At 35.6% G+C, this 18066-nt stretch overlaps 1 protein-coding gene across 15 annotated transcripts in view; it reads right to left on the reverse strand.

The window, feature by feature from the left end:
* Positions 1–18066, reverse strand: part of NBEA (neurobeachin) — a 748692-nt gene that overhangs the window by 556408 nt on the left and 174218 nt on the right. For all 15 annotated transcript variants that reach the window (XM_075919184.1, XM_075919178.1, XM_075919179.1 and 12 more), the window contains exons 11-13: positions 11250–11358; positions 8725–8877; positions 7928–8096 (exon numbers count right to left, since the gene is read on the reverse strand). In XM_075919184.1, coding sequence (XP_075775299.1) covers positions 7928–8096; positions 8725–8877; positions 11250–11358 — 431 coding nt within the window. The remainder of the gene's footprint in view (positions 1–7927; positions 8097–8724; positions 8878–11249; positions 11359–18066) is intronic.

Genomic DNA, 18066 nt, shown 5'->3' on the forward strand with positions numbered 1-18066 from the left:
TGGGTCATTTGGGCATTGTCTAGATGCAGCCACCAGGTCAGCACTGTGAAGGCATAATACCAAATTAAATTTGTTGTACTCAGTTAATGCTCTGTGGGTGAGCTTACTTGCCTGAACCACAGTTGTAAGCGCCATGGGAAAACTCTGGCAAGAAGCATCACATACGTACATTGGACATATGGACTACCAACATGAGGTAAGTACATACTATACTGGCTGGATGCAATACCATAGTATTCAGTTATGACTGAAGTGCAAGGAATCTGTCATGTAGTAAGAGAGACTTTGCTGTTGTGAAATATATCCAGGCCCTTATGAACTGCTATAGGGTGACTTTTTTCTTTTTCATATAAGCATATAATTAAGGCCAGGGAGAGTCAGATAAATGATCCATCTAGACCAGTATTCTGTCTGTTGGTAATAGCCAACATCAGAACCTTTGCAGGGACCAAACAGGATAATTATCAAGCAATCAATACCCTGACTCAATTTTGGACAGTTCCTTAGGTTTGTCATCTAAAAAGAATGACTCGTGGGTGAGAATCTCCTATCTACTTCAGTTGAGACCAATGCAAAGAATTAATTTAGCATCTCTGCAACAATCTTGTCTTCCTTATGCCCTCAATTACCCAGTGGCTCTGCAGATTTTTTGGCAGGCTGCCTGCTTCTGATGTACCTACCAAGAGGTTCAGATAGGCAAACAGAGTACAGGCAGTCCCCGGGTTACATGGATCCAACTTACATCGGATCCCTACTTACAAACGGGGTGAGGCAACCCCACACTAGCTGCTTCCCCCCAGCAGACCAGGGAGACGCGAAGCTAGCGCCCCTCCCAGCAGACCAGGGAGACGCGGAGCGGCTTTTCTCAGCAGACACCTCAGCTTAAGAATAAAGGACTGAGGGAAGTGAGGTATGGGACAATAAAACTGAGCTCTGGAGAAATGTTTGGCTAGAGTTTCCCCTACAATATGTACCAGTTCCGACTTACATACAAATTCAACTTAAGAACAAACCTACAGTCCCTATCTTGTACGTAACCCGGGGACTGCCTGTATAGGTGCACCTAAGCCTTGTTGGAGTTTTTCAATGTGTCACCTAGTCACCAGGGCCTGATGAAATGCATCCTAGAATATTTAAGGAGCTGACTGAGTATGTATCTGAGCCATTAGCGGTTATCTTTCAAAAATAATGGACTACAGGAGAGATACCAGAAGAATAGAAAAGAGCAAATATAGTGCTCATCCATGAAAAGGGAAATAAGGACAACCTAGAAAATTAGAGACATGTCAGCATAACTTCTCTACCAGGAAAGATAACGGAGAAAATATTTAAGGAATCTATTTGCAAATGCCTAGAAGATAAAATGGTGATATATAACAGCATGGATTTCTCAAGAACAAATCATGTCAAAGAAACCTGATAGCTTTCTTTGAAAGCTAAATAAGCCTTATGGGTAAGGGGGAAGCAGTAGATGTGGTCTACCTAGATTTAGTAAGGCATTTGATAGTCACAGACGGGTGGGTGCTTAACTAGTTGCATAACTGTACCAAGAGAGTAGTTATCAGTGTTTCACAGTCCTGTTGTAAGAGCATAATGAGTAGGGTTCCACTGGGATCAGTTTTGATAATGGTATATTCAATATCTTCATTGATGATTTCAATAATGTCATAGACAGTACACTGGTAAAGTTTGTGTATGACACCAAGCTGGGAGGTGTTGCAAGTGCTTTGGAGGATAGCATTATATTTCAAAATGATCTAGACAAACTAGAGAAATGGTCTGAGGTAAACAGGATGAAATCCTACATGTACAAATGCAAAGTACTCCACTTTGCACACATACATAATGGGAAGTGACTGCCTAGGAAGCAGTACTATAGAAAGGGATATAAGGCTCTTAGTGAGCCAAGAGCTAAATATGAGTCAACAATATGACTGGGGAACAATATATTAGAAATTCAGTGTTGATAAATTCAAAGTAATGCACGTTGGAAACAATCGTGGCCATTTATATAACACAATGGGGGTCTAAAATAGCTGTTACAGCTCAAGAAAGATCTTGGAGTCGTTGCAGATTATTATCTGAAAACAGCCACTTGAGGTACATGGCAGTGAAAAAAATCTAACCATGTTACAAACCATTAGCTGCTCTGCCCCAGGCGTCCCCAAGTCAGCCGCTGCTGAAACTGACCAGCGGCTGAATTAGGGAAGCCAGGGGCAGAGCAGCTGGGGTGCTGCCGGGTTGGTCCGGGGAAGCCGGGTGCAGAGCAGCTCCAATTGTCTGGCAGCCGGAACACTTCCGGGTTCCTGATGGTGCGGACCATAAGGAGTGCCGGAGCATTGGATGCCGGATCAATGGAGTTTTATTGTATATAGATATAAATATGGGTGGAAAAAAAACCATTCCACAAATGCATTAGAAGCAAGAGGAAGACCAACGACTGGGTAGGTCCATTACTAAATGAAGAGGGGGAAAAATAACAGAAAATGTAGAAATGACAGAGATGCTGAATGATGTCCTTGTTTCTGTTTTCATCAACAAGGTTGGTGGTGAATGGATGCCTAATAGTGAATGCAAGTGAAAATGCGGAAGGCTCAGAAGTTAGGTTCTCTGTTCACCTATGTCTTGTTGGAATTTTCCAATGTGCCAACCAATCAATCATCTTTTTTTTTTTTAAACGTGCACCACCTCCAAAGTGAGGCATCTTCTATAGAATCTCACTGGCATGAAGAGTTCAAAAGGTGTTTATAATATTGATGATTTGGTCATACAATAATTCCAAATACTTCCTAAGGAATCAAATATTCCAGGAGCCACAAACCAATCCTGAACCTGAAGTAATGGAATAATGAGGCAAGCATTACTGTCTTGAACCCAAGGCAGCATATATTTTGTTCAGTCACCTGAAATCTAGGCTCAAATTAGCATGTTTCTTTTTCTTTGGAATAAGGAAAATGACAGAAGCCTCTTCCACGTACTACTAATCCTCTTCTATGAATTCTATACGAAGCAACAAGACCGATTCTTTTTACAACATGATAGAGATAGTAAAATAAGGAAGGAATTGGATAGGGTAGCCCTGGGTGAAGACATCTAGTATCCACTTATCAGCTATAATCTACAAGCGTGTGCAATAGTAGAAGACAAGGCAATTTCCAAAGACTGGCCATGGGAAGGTGTTAGTGTAGCTCTCTACCATCTAATCAAACCTTCAGTCTCTGGGATGGAGCTTGGCACATGATGGGGAAGATGATGGGTGCCTCCTGGGCAGATATTCTAATTGTGGGAATAAGATGCTGGTCTCTATTTACTGAAACTCTTTTTAGTCTTATGTTGAAAATGCTTTCTTGTTAATATATTTGATATTAGTGTTCTAAATAGACTAAGTAGTACAAGTATACCTATGTCTTATGAAAAAGTTAACATTAATTGTACAAACTTAATGTAGTTAAGAAGCTTCAGGGGGTAGCCGAGTTAGTCTGTACAGGAATAAACAACAAATGGTCTGGTAGCACTTTATAGACTAATGAAACATGTAGATGGTATCATGACCTTTCATGGGACTTCAAAACTCTGGTCATCTGAAGAAGTGGGCTGTGCCCACGAAAGCTCATGATACCATCTACATATTTTGTTAGTCTATAAAGTTCTACCAAACCATTTGTTGTTTTAATGTAGTTGGTTATTACTCAAAAAAGCATGCTACTGAATGCTGAGCTCTTAACACAATGAGAATATGGAACATTAGGTGGTAAAAAATTTTAATTTTAATATAATGAAAAACCTAACTCTTTGAACAGACTCCCAACTAAGATGCAGGTTTTCTTTCAAATATTTGGAACATTTACATATAAAATTGTAATAACAACAGAGAGGAAGATGTGATAGGTTAAAACAATGTATAACATCAAATTACTTTTTTTAATAATGGCTCCTATAACAGATTTCAGCTGACATCTCAACAATAAACTATACAAAATCCATTCACTACTATTACATTGCTGAAACACATTTGCACAGAATGTGGAAAAGCATTGATTTCAGAATCACCATAGTCAGTCTGTGAAATCTGCACAATTCCCATAAATAATTCTTCCAGTGGTCCATGTAACAGAACAGGCCCATCAGTAAAGTACTTAAATGCACTTTTTCATTCAAAGTGGTGTGGAGATTTGTTTTATAAGAGAGACAGTTGAGTTTAGCCTGTCAAAGATATTAGCCACATAAAATACAGAAGCGTACTTATAGCCATTTTACTGACAGAAAGAATTTAGGTTATGGCTAGAAGCTTTACTAAATGACAAAAAATAGTTTGAATCTATAAAGCAAAGCAAAACTAGAATTCTGACACAAATAAGCACTTAGTTGTAATTATATTTTTAAGTTCAAATTTATCTTGCCATTACATGTGTAATTTACAATTTTGCAGAATGAAAATGTGTGTCATACAGGTCACTTTCTCCCCTTGTTTAAAACTGAGTCATCCTTAAGTAACTTTTTTTTTAAATTATACTGTTCTACTTAGCTGCCTATTGCTAAAAACAGCCAATTTCTGAGGATATCGTAACTAAAATTAAGGATTTATTTCATCATAATATTAACTATTTTTCTTTACTTTATCAATCACTACTTAATCCATTAGTACATCTATTCAATCTACTGATGTAACAAAACAATTGCATAATTTTAAAAGTGCACAAAGAAGTATAAGGAACCTTAAATATGCATTATTTTGATTTGATTAGCTCACCTACTCGACCAACTGCAAAACTGTAGCTATCAAAAATGCTTTAAGCAACCTCCCCGCCCAACCGCCCCCCACAAAAACCCCTATTTCTTATACCAAAATACAATGCATTACTTTCATAATTAAGCTGTTTTTTAAAACTGTAAATAAAATTGAAAATTTAAAAATTCTTGCATTCCTTTTCATTGCTTCACAAGCTATTTGAAGCATGTCACATTTATTTTTTAATTTTAAACAGAAAATTAAACATATTTACTCTAAGGTCTCAAAAAAATTCCAACATATTCATTGGCAGACAGGCTTTAAAAGCATCTTCATTATAGTGCTCCCAATTTGCATCCAATTATTTCTCATTACTTGCTTTGGAAAGGCAGATGCTTATGAAAATATAATTCCTGATAGCTCATACTGTAGGCATTCTGAAAATACTGAAGTACTGTTAGTGTCCCATAGCTTTGAACTCTAAATTGCTAAGAAATCTACAGACTGAAGCAGCTGCATATTATCTGAGCTTGACTGGCATGTTCTGAAAACCCTATCACAGAATCAGCAATTTGAAGCAGATTCAAAAAAGTTAGTTACATTATGGATAATAGGCCAATAACAAGTCATCATGTGAATAGCAGGTGGATTTTCTGAAGAGAAACACACACCTTTGATATTAACAAATGTAAAGTCCTGAATTAATTTCACACATTTTCAGGGTTTAGGCCTCGTACACACTAATTATTGGATGGTGTTCCACCTAAAATAGATGGTTTCCCACTACTAGTGGCATTGAATTTATAGTGTAAGCAAAGTTCAGTTTGAGGTTTGGCTGGACAGCTTTACCACTCAGTCATCTCACCATGGCTTAGAACAGAAAATATGATTTATGGTAAAAATTCCTGAACCTGGTGTACTCTGCAGCCTCTGCCTCTCTGGTACTATCAAGTTTCTGCATTCTAAGTACCTGTCTCTCTCAATCAAGAGGCATCTCTATCAGTGCATCAAAATTTCTGAATGTGTTCAATTACTGAAGTCACAACTTAGTCTTATGTTGGAAGCACGCCAAGACAGGGAATCCAATGAGGTTTCTATGGAAAAGTTATTTCTGTAATGATCAGTTACCAGAAATAATTTTCATAATTTAACATGATATAAACTTCTCATTCACTTTAATGGAAAATGTAAGGACAAAAAAAGACCTTTGCAGTGTATTTAAAATATCATAGAAAGAAAGCTAAGCATCATGTAGTGGAATAAATAGAGAACTGAACAAAAATCCTGAAGTGTAATCCCAACTCTGATAGTGACTCCTTTTGGTTTCTAACATGGGTATACTTCTCTATGGAGTACTCTATCATTACAATGTGTTATTATTCATAAACAACTAATGGAAGAAACCTTTTTCGCCACCAGTTGCCTGTCAATTTGTGGTTATTCCCAACTATTAAAATTCTTCATATTCTTCCTTAATTTCTGCAATCTCCAACTAAAATATGTCAATGTTCTAACGGTATAGCACAGTAATAAAGTTTTCCTTAAATTTTCAGTTTGTCAGTAGGAGAGAAAAGATTAGAAGATGAGGAGCTTCCAGTGGCTGTAGGGACTTTGTATATTGGCCAAATTGGATAGTCTGTGACAAAGGATAAATTAACACAAATCAGACATCAGAAGTGGTAACACACATTGAACTATAAGTGGAACATTTTAACTGTGCTGAACACTCAATCATGGATTTAAAAGAAGCCATTCTTCTACAAAGGAGTTTCACTACCCAATTAGAGAGAGACTCTGCTAAGCTGGAATTCATTTGCAAATTTGACACTGTTACCCTGAGCTTGAATAAAGACATTAACTAGTTAACATACTACAAAAGCCAATTTCTCCTGCCTTTGACATTAGCATTTTCACATCAAAATCTACGATTGGGACACATCCAGCCCACTTAATTAGCTTAATTAACATGGGTCCTACAATTGATGGGTAAATGCTTTTGCTTTATTAATTATTATTATTATCGTTGTTATTATAAATAATGATAATACATCTTAGACTGTTGTTTCCACTCAAACTCATCTGATGAAGTGGTTTTTACCCACAAAAGCACATGCTAGATACACACACACAGATAGATAATGTAAGGTGCCACAGTCCACACCTTTAAAAACAAGTAGTCTTAAAAGATTTTGAGCCACATGTTTGCTTAATAGAAGAGTATTCTACTAACCGCAACAGCAATACATAGAAGGTGGATCTAATATTCTGTTTACGCACATGTGCCATCGATTCAATCTAAGCCCTTAACACACTATTGGGCTCATCTAGACTACGCTAAAGTGTCGAAAGAGGATATGCAAATTGAGGAAATTTGCATATTTTCTTCTGATCTCAGCCCATTGTGATATTTGCATTTAATTACTTACTATCATTTGAAGAAGTGGGCTGTGCCCATGAAAGCTCATATCACCATCTACATGTTTTGTTAGTCTTTAAAGTGCTGCCAGACTATTTGTTGTTTAAGTTTTTCCTGTTACAGACTAACTCGGCTACCCCTCTGAATTTTTTTGCAGTAAATAAGTAACTTTAAATGATGTTTAATTAATCTCTTCATTTTGATAATAGCAGCAGGAAAATATTATTGAGTTTAAAATACAGTATTAGAAATCTCAGACAAAAATCAGAACTGTCCATACATTCTTAAGGGTCACCAATGACAGTGGTCAATCAGTAGGAAAAAGTCAAATCTTGTATAGGGAAGTTTCCTTTTTCTATGTAAAATATTTCTTCTGAGCGTACTGTGAAAATACTACAAACTACAGCAAATAAGATAGAAATTGTCAAAATACAGAGCTACAGTATTCTTACGTGAAGGATGACAAGTGAGGATCAGAAAAATAATTTCTCTATGGTTTTTTTTAAAATGTAGCACAGGAACCTATGAAGATACGTAAAAATTGATTATTTTCAAAAGCACCCCCAAAAAAAGTACACAAAGTGCAATAAACTATGATTTAATACATTATTTAAGCTGTCAGCCAGTTCCACTCACTGGCACCTATTATCAAGTGTCATCAAACTCCTTGTCTACTGGCAACACAAGATCTCACATAATTCTATTACAGTTACTGTAGTTTATAAGGAGAAAGTTGTATAATCAGTTTGTTATAAAAATGAATGTTATTGTATTGGACTTACCTAGTCCTTTAGGAGTAATGCCACTGCTATCAGCAGGATTAACTACCCAGTAGTAGTATTTCAGTGTGTGCATTAGCTGTAGTACTGTTCCTACTCTGCGTATGGTGGTGTAGATAGTAGCAGTGCCAATAAATTCAGCAGATAAGTAGGTATACAGTGAAAGCTGTACCTGAAATATAAAATTATAGCCCACAGATAAAACATTTTATTTTATTTTCATATAAATAAAAAGTTAAACATAAATGAATTAAAATAAATTCTATAATGTTTAATTTGTTTTTTCCACTGGCTCATATTTTGCCTGCTTAAAGTAGGATTTTTCAAATTTTAAAGCTGTATTGCATTTTGCTTTCATTCAAAGCCTTAAATCACAGTGAATGAAAACAACTACAGGTTGATTACTATTGGAGATGATCAATCATTTCTATCACATTTCTTAACACAGAAAAGATGAATTACTAGAAATTCAGTATAAAGAATACGTTATATTTACAGGATTTTTTGCCTTTGGCTTACAATTAGGGTACATCTAAACTACACACCTCTGTCAGCAGAGGGCTGTAAATTAGATGTATCAAAAGTGCAAATGAAGCCAGGATTTAAATATTCTGTGCTTCATTTGCATAATGGAAGCCGCTTCTTTTTTCTGAAACGGCTTTTTGAAAAAACCCGGCAGTTTAGACGGGGCATTTTCAACAGAAATGCCCCGTTTCGAAAGAGCTTGTACTCATGGTATTTGCATATCCTTTTTCGGAACTTCAGCGTATTCTAGATATAGCCTTACTCTGCACACATACCTTTGCTGGTGTATGTATCCAAATAGCAGGATTAAAAAGGATGTGATCACACAATTGTTTCAGTAATGGTGCTCCATGTGACAATCCATCAAGATATTTTGCAAATGACAAAAATTGTTCCAGAACTGCCCTGGTTATATGAACTCTAGATGACTGAACAAAAAAAAAAAAATCAGAAAAAAGATAACTCTGTACTGGGGTAATATTTAATAAGCAAAAATAAAAATGATGCATTATCCATACAGACAAGAATAAAAGCAGAGTAATGCATGTACATTTTTATAACTCATACTATTGGTCTCACACAGAGAAGAAAACTATGCTTTGATCCATACGGTTTCCATTTTCATACGAGGAATACTGTGTTCATTACTGTGTGGGAGTGGGGAGGAGAACAGAAGTTTCAAACTGTTCTATAATTAAAATATCCTCATGGAAATTGATTACAGAATAAAGATAAAAATGGCAAACACAAAGGTGGGTATTGGATCATTCATTAAAGTGTTTGCAAATTGCCAAAAGTATTTTAGATTAAGTTTAAATTTTCATATTTATAAAAAGGCAGTTCTATTAAAAAACACTTGCACTGTGCTGAAAATAAGATTTTTTTTAGAATTAATGTTAAATTAAAACAAAGAAATACAGAACAGATAATGGTACTTTTTATAAGAGTTGTGGAACAATCTTTTAGAATTAAAAAGCTATTTTAATTCCTCTATTCCATTTTAATAGAAAAATCCTAACCAAATTTCATCTCCAAATAAAGAAGATCAAATCGAGGAAAAATTGGATTAATATTAATGGTATATGATGTCTGGTATTTTCATGTGGAATTTGTGACCTGGCAGGAATAATAAGAGCATCCCTCCATATTACTGGCCAACACAGAGAAAAATAGTGACAATTCTTGATGGTGGCTCTTGCAGTCCTCTGGAGTGATGGGGGGGGGGGGGATTTGTTTATAACCTCATAACTTAATGATTTGCAAATGCTCTAAATCATAAGGATTTGTAGTCATTTTTTTAAAGAGCTATCCTATCTAAAATAAATTATGTATGTGGCCATCCTGATAATTATAGCACTAGCCCAGATGCTTGCCAGCTCAACTCATGCAACTGGTCAAAACTGATGTGTTGCTCAGAACAGAAAAGGTGGAAATGATCAGTCAATGCCTTCTTTGAATTTCTGATTGGAACTCACTTCTCCCATGGTGATGAACCATTTGTGATGGGTCCATCCTCAGAAAGCAATGTAATCGGTAAAATTTCAGGAGTCTTTATATGAAAATACGGTTATATTAACAGACCCACATTTATGAATTGGTGGAATTTCATAATGCATTTTGTCCCCAGCCATCAACAAAATGCCCCTAAGTTTCCTCTTTCACATCTTCATCTTTATAGGTTATATAAGTTTACAACAATGGGATTAGGTAGCAGTGTGAGTAGAATGTAGATGCTGTCATGGAGCAAAATTAATGTTCTTTTCCTTGAACTGCCAAGACAAAATACTTTAAAATTACCTTGACGAGCCCAAGACTTTGAACTAATAAAGTTTCGGTCAGTGAATTCATTTCAAGTGATAGTTTGGTTATTCGAAACAGTCTTCATGTAACTGCTGATACAAGCACTTTTCATTACGGGGAAAATTATGGACAAAAAAAATCACAAGAATTTTGTCTGTACTACTACAAGGGCAAGATAAGCTTTTAATGGTAAGCATGCTACATCTGCTTGGAGATGTTGACATTGTATGTTCCAACAGCATTGATTGGGATGATATATTCTCCTTGGTTGGCAAATACATGTAGACAAGTGCTGGTAAGAATGTCCATTCCTTCCTGAGTCAAGGAGGCAGGTAATGGATCACACTTTACATGAAATCAAGTTTTGGATTCACTCCTCAATCACTCATAAATAACCCAAGCTTAGCAGACTTTAGAATATACTGTAATGCAAGACTCATTTCCTTCCCTAGATATGAAGAAATGTAAAGACTTTGGAAGGGGATTGTTTCTAATGGAAGTCGATTCATTATTATTTTTGTTTTGTTATAGGTTGAAGGGACCTTACATTTGTTTATTCAAAATTGTATATTTAAGGAATTTTCAAGGTTGTCTAAAAGAAGAAATAATTACTGATTTCTGCTGTACATTGCATAAAATAAACAAAAAGGGATCTGAAGAGAACTTTTAAAGGGCGCTCATTATGTTTAAACTTGGTTTTCTATTTTTGCACAACATATGAGGAGTAAGACTGATCTGAGCTTAAACGGAAGTTACTAATACTTTTGAGAAAAGAAAAAAAGAATTTCTGAACATTAGTACAAGACGTGAAATACCAGTGCAGAAAAGAAAAACATCCTTTATGTAAACAGCATAAAAATATTTAAATTACAGAACTTCCTATATACTTACTAATGCACAGGACTAAATTCTAGGAGCAGAAAAATACATGACTGAAAATATTCAGCCAGGTTTTCAAAATGATGGTGGAAATACTAAGAGTAATATTAGTAACACTCACCTTTTCAAGGAGGTAGCCAATGACTAAAAAGCCTTTCCCTCCCAGCATTTGCTCTTGCATGGCTACTGAACTCTTAAGAAGTTCGACCAGGAAAGCCAAAAGGGTGGCACTGCATGTAAAGTACAAGCGTTTATTAGATTTAAAATGTTCTAAAAGCAATCTATTTTGTTTTTACTAGTTATCAGTTAAGTGAATAGAAAGAAAAATAAAAATAACTTGAAGCCTAAGTATGACATTAAAAATTTCACATTTTATGTTGTACACTTTTAGTTTATTATTCACATATTACAATATTTTTGCAATAATATTCAAACTAGGAGCGGTGAACGTATATGTCAGCTCTCCTAATTTAGCACGGACTGCCCCATATTTTAGGACCTTGTTATCAACTTCCAGAACTGTTATCAAACTCTTGGGCAGTTGGATGAGGCAAAAACTAATGAGTGAAATCCAGGTGATAGAACTGGATTGGTGAAGACATGGGGCTGTGTCAGCAATCTTTTAAATCAGTGGTTCTCAACCAAGGGCATGGGGCCCCCTGAGGAGCTGTGAGCAGGTTTCAAGGGGTCCACCAAAGTAAGCTAGAACACAAGGCTGGTGTTTGACTTATTGGGCCCGAGAGCAGAAAGCTGAAGTCTGAGCCCTGCTGCACGGTGGTTGAAGCCACAGCCTGAGCAAAGCTTTCAGGGGCCCTGAGCAGTTGCCCTGCTTTTGTCCCCTGATGTTGGTCCTGACTTTTAAGCTATTGAATATGCAGATAAACAGTTGTGGTATGGTCAGGGAAAAGATTTTTATAGCATGTTGGAGGCCTCAGGAAGACAATGGTTGAGAACCCCCCTTTTAAATTTTCAAGTCAAGAAGAATCTTGTAAATGTCAGAAAAACCTGTGGCTATTATCATTTCAGACTCTAGTTACTACTAAAGCTGATATGGATTCATGCAGACAACAAAATCCATAACAGAGAACGATGGAGCATTGGTGTTGAGTGTTTCCTTCATACTTCCACCCCAAACAATCATGAGGACAAAGCCCAGGCATCAATACTTGGTCCCACAACATGGTCCAATATGTACCTCCGTATGGGCTAAAGATTCATTTAGGAAAAGCATAGAGAGACTAAAAAAAGAGTCACGAAAAGACTGTTAAGGAACAGAAGAAAATATGGGAGACAATACAGAAGACAGACTGGCCAAAAAATGCGAAAATATATATTGTGAGGACACAGAGTGATTGACAGAGAGATGTGAGAAACTAATTAATTGAGAGTGAGAAAAATCAATTAACAAAGCTTGATCTGAGCAATGTACCAAGAGAAAGAAACGCATTAATGAGGTGGAGCCACAGGAAGGAAAAGAAATGTATCCGCATGTTTCCCATAATAGGGGAAAATAGGAACTCTTGGTGTAGATAAAGAGGAACAATTTTTTTCCCCCACTGGACAATTTTTCAAAAAAGCCAGAGAACTGCTGGAGAGTTGCAAATCAATTGTATTGAATTAAAGGCAGGGCCTTAAGTATAACTATTAACCTTCTGAAAAGAAAGTAATACAAAATTAATCCAAATGTACAGGTAAATATCTGTCTCCATATATTTGGTTTGTTATAAGAATTCTCCATGGAAAATTAATTTGCATACTGGCAACTGTGGAAGAATGAATTAAAGAAAATATTAAATCTACACTTTACAAATGTAAATGTTAAAGAACCTAACCAGACAAAGGTTCTATGCTCTTCAAACCCAAATTTTTTATTTTTGAATGCATTTGAGACCAGTCAATCCATACCAACCCTAAAAAAATTATCAGCATGATGAGGGGAACAGGAATCAGTATTCCTGGTGAGCAGTGCTGGTATGTGAAAGTACATAGTGTAGTCAGAATGCATGCTGTGAACAGGATAGAATGTCTTGTCTTGCTTCATTATTTTATGGTCACAATAATCAGTATAAAGCCACATACAGTATTCTCCACAAATTGTCCGCAGTAAAGAATACAGACAATATCCAATTACAGTATACACAAGCTTTTAATAAAATCAGTCTTTCAGATGGTCATTCATTTCAAATGAAGCTAAATTCATCAGCTTTATTTTTTATCCTGCTAGAAAAATACTGTAATTTAGTAAGTATATCTATAGTGAACAACTTTCTTCACTACAAGCTCAGGAGAGGCAACCTTTGTTTTACAAAGCTAACATACAACATTTCAGATCAAACAATTTTATTTCTAAATATAGGTGAAACTATTCACAATCTAAGATACCAATCCTGCATCGATGTTATACCCCTTCTTAATACTATGCATTGTGGACAGTCCCCTTGACTTCACAGGACCACTCACTATATGTAAAGTTCAAGAAAAAAACATAAATCATAGAAAAATTAAGCCCTAGTGTTATAATCATGAATGGAATTGACATAAAATCAGAAGTTATTATTAGAAATTATAATGATTGATGGACTGTTTACTAAGGGAAAATTGGGACTCAGAATACCTGGGTCCCCCAGCTCTACTAGTGATCTACTATGTGATCCTGGGCAAGGTACTTGGCCTTTCTGTACCTCTAACCATTTGTCTGTCTTGTTTATTTTGATTGTGAAATCATTGATAAAGGACTTACACTCATCATATATTCATACTGTCTTTAGAGCTATGGGTCCCTAGTTTCACATGGAGCCTCTGCACACTACTGCAGTATAAATATATATACACACCATAACCACAATCACAACAAACAAAAACTTGGTATTTTATCAGTGGAAACCATTAGTACCACACAGAATCAAATCTTGGTGAGAGAACATAGTAATGAGCTGCTGCAAACCTCAAATATGAAAATTACAAGCACCAGAAAAATTAGATGTTAAATAGAGGCACCTCACATTCACCTAAAGATACAAACAACAGCGAGTTTGGGGCAATTACTGTGTAAGACAACAGAATTGATCACATTTAGCCTCACAGTTAAACATAACTAATGAGAAATGGTTTATATATATTTCTAAACAGAACACAGAGCTATTACAGAGGATAACATCTCAAATGGCACAAAAGATCTGTTAAAGTCACTCCACAAATGTTTTTCAAATGCCACTGCACATACAGCATAGAAATGACATGATTAAAGGAAAGGACAGAAAACTACATGCTTGGTCTAAGTTTGTTGTGGAAGTCTTGTGAGCATGTTTCAGTCATTAGCTAGTGAAAGGGACAGATTAATATTTTGTACAGGAACCATTATTTAAGATAAAGAGGACAGATACAGGCCTATCCTCTTTTATGCTCTGTACATTATCTAACATGTATGTTTCATACAATAGGAAGTTTTATCTGCCTACCTGAAGGAACTAACAGTTACACATTAGATGCTTCCTCCTTTTAACCACCCATATAAGATACACTTTAACATCTGTCCAGCCTGACTTCCCAACCAATTATACAGATAGCCCTAGAATAAATAAGTGATATTCTCTCTGACACTAAATTCTAAGCATTGCGTTCAAGAAAGTGAGGATCATCTCATCAGAGGATTAGGCTTCTAGTTTTAAAATACTGCATATTTCTAAAGCTAGTCAAATTTAATTATATTAAGTCGGCCATTCAAAATGTTAGCAAATGAGCTACAAGTGAAAACTTTAAAGAATTCATCAGCAGAACCATGAAGCCAAAAAGAAGCTTTAAAAATGGTTTCTGTTGACATAATGGAAGTAATATTGTTTAGAAGGCCATCTTCCAAGATGAACATTTTTCAAACAGAATTTAACAAACTTACCAGAAACTAAAATGCATCGGATTGCTTCAGGGTCACATTAAACTTGCAAAATTCTGTTCACTGCCATACAAAATTTCTCTCCATTCTTGCCTATTTCCAACTCCCCTAGATACAAAGGCAAATATAAAGGATACTTCAGCCCATTCCTACATCTCCTCTATACCATGTCCCATCTAGAACACATCAGGTTGTCTGCACAACAGCTAAAATATACAATATACACAATGGCAAGTATACATGTAAACTAATACAGAAGAAAACAGATTCTGTGATTTAAAAAAATCTGGTGATCTCAGAATATCAGCAATATTTTTCAATCCACATATGGAAATTGCCACACTTTTCAATGGATGATACTACATCTCTTATTTTAGATTTAGTAAGTATTGGAGATGATAGTCTCTGGAGGATTATATGTACTTTATCATAATTAGTAATTTAGTACACCTTTTTTTCCAAAAGTATGTCAACAAGTGTACTCTTGGAAGGGTAAGTAAGGTTTTAACCAAAAAGACTGAGATATTTCTCAGAAAATGTATGCACTATGGGAATAAATTTTGGGCTCAATATGGAGACAAAGATGCCCTTTATATTTGCACTTGTTAATTATTCTTCCTATATAATTTAGGCACAACAAAATTTGTTTTGACATTTATTATACAGTTGGTATATTTATTATTTAGCTTTTCTATAAACTGATTCCCCACATTTAGAAGCACTGATTCAATATGAATGCCTTGTGTGTGTAAATCATCTTATGTTGAAATAGTTTCCAAAAATCTACTTAGCAATGCTATCCTTTAAACAGAAGCGTGACAACTTACAGTCAAACAGATTTGGGATAAGGGATTTCATAATGCTATAATCCTCATTTCTTAAAACAAAACAAAAAAAGTAACTTTTGCTTATGGCAAGTAATGCAATCAACATAGCTTCTTGTAAAGTTCATTCAAGTTGCCTATTCAGACATGTAAACATTTTCAAGTAATAAAGACAATTCATTCTTAGCAGTTGAAGATCCCACCTCTGTGGACTATACTGAATGAATCAATGAACAATAAACAATTTTCTTTAATAAATCCTACATTAAATATTGTTTCCCCCCTCTTAGATCAATTAATTATCAGATCATCAAACAGGCCTATCCATTATCCATATCAAACAAAAATGCTTCAATAGACCTCCACGGGGGGAGGAGGGGAGTAGAGAAGAAACTTGTAAAGATGATAATATGCTTTGGAGATAATGAACATAAGAACAGTCATAGTGAGTCAGACCAAAGGACCATCTAGCCCAGAATTCTATTTTTCAATGGTGGCCAATTCCATGTAGCTGAGAGTGAACAGAATAGGTAATCATCAAGTGATCCCTCCCTTAATGCCCACTCCCAGAGGCTAGGACATCATCATTGCCCATTGATAGACATATCCTCTGTGAATTGATCTAGCTCTTTTGAACCCTGTTAAAGACCTGGTCTTTGCAAAACCCACTGACAAGGAGTTCCACAGATTGACTGTGCATTGTGTGAAGAAATGCTTTATTTTGTTTATTTTAAACCTAGTACCTATTAATTTCATTTGATGACACCTAGATCTTGTGTTGTGAACAAATATTTTTTCTTATTTACTTTCTCCACATCAGTCATGATTCTGCTGACCTCTATCATATCTCTCTTAGTCTTCTCTTCTCTAAGCTGAAAAGTCCTAGTCTTATTACTCTCTCCTCACACGACAGCTGTTCCATACCCCTAATGATTTCTGTTGCCCTTTTTTGAACTTTTTCTAACGCCAAGATATAAATTCCACTTTTTAAACAATGCCTTTTTCATCTCACTGCTTCTTTTACCTGGGTAAGCCAATCCATGATGGCACTTTTTTGGTTCTCTTACTATGTTTTTTTAATTTGGGGTATACATTTAAGTTGAGCCTCCGTCACTGTGAGCTTGAAAAATTTCCATGCAGATTGCAATGTTTTTACTTTTGGTACTGTACCTTTTAATTTCTGTTTAAATAACCTCAGTTTTATGTAGTTCTCCCTTCTGAAATTAAATGCCAGTATTGGCAATGAATAAACATGGCATGGTCTAACTCTACAAATAAACCAAAGATAGTAAAAGAAACTTCAGCCTCTGTTACCTTCTGGCATTCTATGGAAACTGATTCTATTGCAGCTTGAAAGAATGAACCTTTGTGACAACAGAAAATATCCCTTAATTGAGGAGAGTCATATTGTGCCTAAATTCTTGTACTTTTCCCATGCCCACCAGCATTTCCTTCATAAATGTAACATTACCTAGCTGTCCATTTGGACTACACATTATTTAGGAAGGTGGATGCAAGATTATTGTAGAAGCTAAGTTTGATTAAAACATAATTAAGTGCTATTGCAAACATCTTACAGTCTCCAACAACAGTATGACGTACATTTAACAGCAGACGTGAAAGGATGGAAAACTGCAACATTCTACTTCTTGTTAACTTTGGAGAGGATACGTTATAAACTGATCCCATTCACATTTCATAGCTCCCAAAGAGAAAACAAAGATAACAATTGATCAATTGTATCAAAAGCTGTTAATATGTTGACAGACATTTAATAGACAAAGAAAATTAATCTAAAAGATAGAGATATGGAGAGAGAGATCGTCATATACCTAAAGACTGATTCAGTTGTTTTGACAGAAATTTACTCATCTATCTGGAGTTAGCTATTCCAGTCCATTGACAAATACAATATTGATGAAGGTTTTTGATTTGGGGATAATTCTCAAGATGATAAACTTTTCAACAAGAGTTAATAAGATCAAACCACAGGAAGTCATGTTTGGACCTTACATAGTGTGCTGATTGTATTTTTAATGCACACTGGGAAAGTTACTTATTTTGAGACTACAAAATAGAAATTGTATGTAGTCATCCTGCTGTGAATATCTGGAAGCATCCCTTTCTTCAGCTAATTAAATAGACTTGTTCAGATTTAATCATAACTTCTAAAACATATTAGGATGGGTCCCAATGCTTCCTATTATTACTCAGTCGTGGAGCAG

Source organism: Pelodiscus sinensis, chromosome 1 (genome assembly GCF_049634645.1).
Source record: "Pelodiscus sinensis isolate JC-2024 chromosome 1, ASM4963464v1, whole genome shotgun sequence".
In the NCBI taxonomy this organism is placed as follows: domain Eukaryota; kingdom Metazoa; phylum Chordata; order Testudines; family Trionychidae; genus Pelodiscus; species Pelodiscus sinensis.